The 3,273-nt window shown below is 52.2% G+C and overlaps 1 protein-coding gene across 1 annotated transcript in view; it reads left to right on the forward strand.

Moving 5' to 3' along the window:
- Window positions 1–2,354: 2,354 nt before the first annotated feature.
- The window catches only part of Chga (chromogranin A), a 9,969-nt gene continuing 9,050 nt past the window's right edge, over window positions 2,355–3,273 (forward strand). Inside the window, exon 1 of the mRNA XM_031357132.1 lies at window positions 2,355–2,592. Within this exon, the coding sequence (XP_031212992.1) occupies window positions 2,547–2,592 (46 nt within the window). The 5' untranslated portion in view covers window positions 2,355–2,546. The remainder of the gene's footprint in view (window positions 2,593–3,273) is intronic.

Here is a 3,273-nt window from a genome sequence, read left to right on the forward strand (position 1 = left end):
AGAGAGAGAGAGAGAGAGAAAGAGAGAGAGAGAGGAATGGAGGGCATGTGGAAGAGGGAGGAGAGTAGACAAAGGATTGATGGAGTGTGCTCTATTGGCAGTGTGCTATTGATAAAGTAAGATATCAGCGAAGTGTCTGTTATTAATATAAAATTCTATTGATAAAGTACATTACCAATGGTGTGCTATCAATAGTGCCTGCCATTGATAAATCACACTATTGATAAGGTGCCGTTACTTAAATATATGCTATTGATAAAGTGTACTATTGATAAAGTATACGCTCTTGGAACAGACAGCAGTGTGAGAATCGGGGCTTAGTTCTTAAGGGTGATAGTGAGGTTACTGGAAATCCTCCTCAAATCATCCCACCAAGTAGAGGAAGCTGGGCTGGGTATAGACTCTGAAACTAGTGGTGGCCTTTGGCTCCCAGTAAATCTCTCTGTCACACATGATGCTAAAATAAGTGTATATATTTTTATATGCTATGAAAATATAAAAATAAAACAGTCAGCACACCTAAACTGTGGCCCACAAAAGGGCGCCTGGGATGATGATGCTCAGGGTGCAGGGAGGATTGATTGATTGACTGATTGATTTAGAGACAGGGACTCACTATGTAGCTCTAGAACTCATCACATGGACCAGGCTGGCATCGAACTCACAGAGGTCTGCTTGACTCTGCCTCTCAAGTTCAGGGGTTAGGGACATGTGCCACCATGCCTTGCTGTGGCTAGTATTTATGAGATGATATTTTGGAGACAGCACTCTAAGAGCTTGCACAAGATCACAGTGACCTCACATCCTAGGACCTGGAACACTCGTTCTCCCAGTGCTGAGCTGGAGTCCTTTTCTAGGAACTAATATTAAATGGTAGAAGACGCCTCAATGCAGAGTAAGTACTTTAACACACTGGTGGAGCTACTGTGAGGGGTCTCCTATACTTCTTAAGCTTGAGATGAGATGAGTGCTATTCATGCCCAGTGCTCTGGAAACCTTGCATGTCCTACCTTCTTGCTGTCCCTTAGATGGATCAGACACCTTCTCCCTTCGGGGACATTTGGCTGGCTGTTCTCTCTCCTGGAGTGAGAACTCCTCCTCTAGACAGGTGCTGGCTCACTTCAAATGCCACCTCCTGGTAAGGCCTCCTCAGAACCAGCCTCTTCAATGTATTCCTGTCCCTTACTAGAACTCTGCCCTCTTCTCTGCTTTATGCCCGTAGCATGGCCTCTACCCAGCATAGCGTACATCTTGCTTCTTTCTATGGAAAGGGAATTCTATAAGGGTTGGGTTTGCTATTTTGTTTACTGCTGCGTCTTTGGCATCTAGCACAGCTAAGTGGTGTTCTGTCTGAGATGTTCTAAGCCCACGTTGATGCTTAACTCATGGTTGTTGAATGAATACATGAGAAGCGGTTTCTCATTCGGGGCATGAGTGGGCAGGGGTGTGGGCAGGAAGCAGGAAAGAGCAGAAGCAGGTGGGGACAGGAAGGAGGGGCCCTGAAGGATGCCAGTCAGTGCCAAACTGTCATCCAGATACCAGGTTCACTGTGGCACTGGGCCCAGGCTGCACGGGGCTTCCTATGCAGTTAGGTCCGCAAGGTCAGAACAGAGCTGGGGGTGGGCGGGGCAGAAGGAAACCCACTAGGAAGCGGGGTTGCATCCGAATTATCCAGGTTTTAAGAACATTTAAGAGTCAAAGCTGGGCAGTTGAAGGCAGAGGTGTCCCTGGGGTGCTGGACTAGGACTGACCACTTCTGTTTCAGCTGAATGGTGAGAAATGCCTCCCACTGCTACCTGCCTCACTTGCCCCTTGAGAGCTGTGAGCCCAGGATCCACCCATGAGTGGGTTGGACCTTCAATCCACACACTGAACATGTGTGAAGCCACTGGTTGTCAGTGCGGGGCTCTAGGCACTGAAAAAGCTATACTATCCCCTATCAAATAACAATTAATTGCACACCGAATGGGAGGCACACAACTGAGTTTCAAGAGAGGCCACGCTCAGGCAGGGGTTCAAGAGGCTTCTGTGGAACCCACTGGATGTTCACTTGCCTTCAGCTAAGTGAAATCGAGAGAAAAGTACTCTAGGAAAACTCAGCAGTCTGGAGAGGTAGATAGAGGAGGAATGCGAGGCTCAGAGACAAGAGTGACTTGCCCACGGACACTCAGCAAATTGACAGGTGGAGGGTCAGCTGTGCCACCTTTCGAAGCCGGGTACGCTTCACAGTCTCCAGATTCAAGCAGGATGGAGGCAGCCCGTGGTGAAGCTGGAGGTGGGGAGTGGGATCCCGAAGGTGAGGAAAGGGTGCAGGGGGCGGTCCTATGACGTAATTTCCTGGGTGTGTGCGTGCGCGTGCGTGTGTATAAAAGCAGGCATAGGATTGCTGCTGCTGCCGCCGCCACCACCACCACCATCACCTCCGCCGCCACCACCGCTACTGCAGTGCTCCCGCTGGTGCAGAGCTCTGGTAGCCAGACCACAGATCCACTCCCGCCATCCTCCTGCAGCAGCTCGTCCACTCTTTCCTCACCGTCCGGCTCGCTATGCGCTCCGCCGCGGTTCTGGCGTTTCTGCTTTGTGCCGGGCAAGGTGAGCAGCTCTGGGCTCGGCAGCGCGATCCCCTCTCTTGCCCCAGGTCCCTAGCAGCGCTGGCGGATTCAGCACCTCGGACAGCACCAGGTCTCTAGCTTGAGTCCAGGCGCAAGACTCATAATGTGGCCTATGGTCTCCCACCACACCCGGAGGAACTATAGACCCTGACCCAACCCCGCTGGACAGCCCACCCCCACCCACGCCTGCACATCACCCACTGGTGCTCTGGCTTCACGCCGACCAAGGTCACTGGGGGGAGATAAGGGACTGGCACTGGTTCTCCAACCCCTCTTGTCCTTCCACCCTCCAGTCTGTCCTTGATCTCTTCCTCACCCCTGCTCTTTCCCGCCACCTCTGGGGTTTCTCCCCTTGCCTGCCTCTGTACCCACCTCAGTCCCACTACATGGCTGGGCTTGTTTTCACTGAACTTGATTTCAGCTCTGCACTCCCATGGGGAAGGGTTGAGGCTCTTCAGTGCAGCCTCTGAGCCGAGCCCCCCCCCGGGGGGGGTGCAGCATGGAGGGGTAGCAGAATCAGTGCTGCAACTGGGGATCAATTGGAGGTGTGTTGGCTGAGTGGGTCCCTGGAGCCTCCCATAGAGAAACACTGGGGTTCCCTCAGTGCAAAGAGACAACCCCAATCAGCAATCTTAGGCTCACTCAGTCTCTCTCTCTCTCT

Source organism: Mastomys coucha, unplaced genomic scaffold (genome assembly GCF_008632895.1).
Source record: "Mastomys coucha isolate ucsf_1 unplaced genomic scaffold, UCSF_Mcou_1 pScaffold6, whole genome shotgun sequence".
NCBI lineage: Eukaryota > Metazoa > Chordata > Mammalia > Rodentia > Muridae > Mastomys > Mastomys coucha.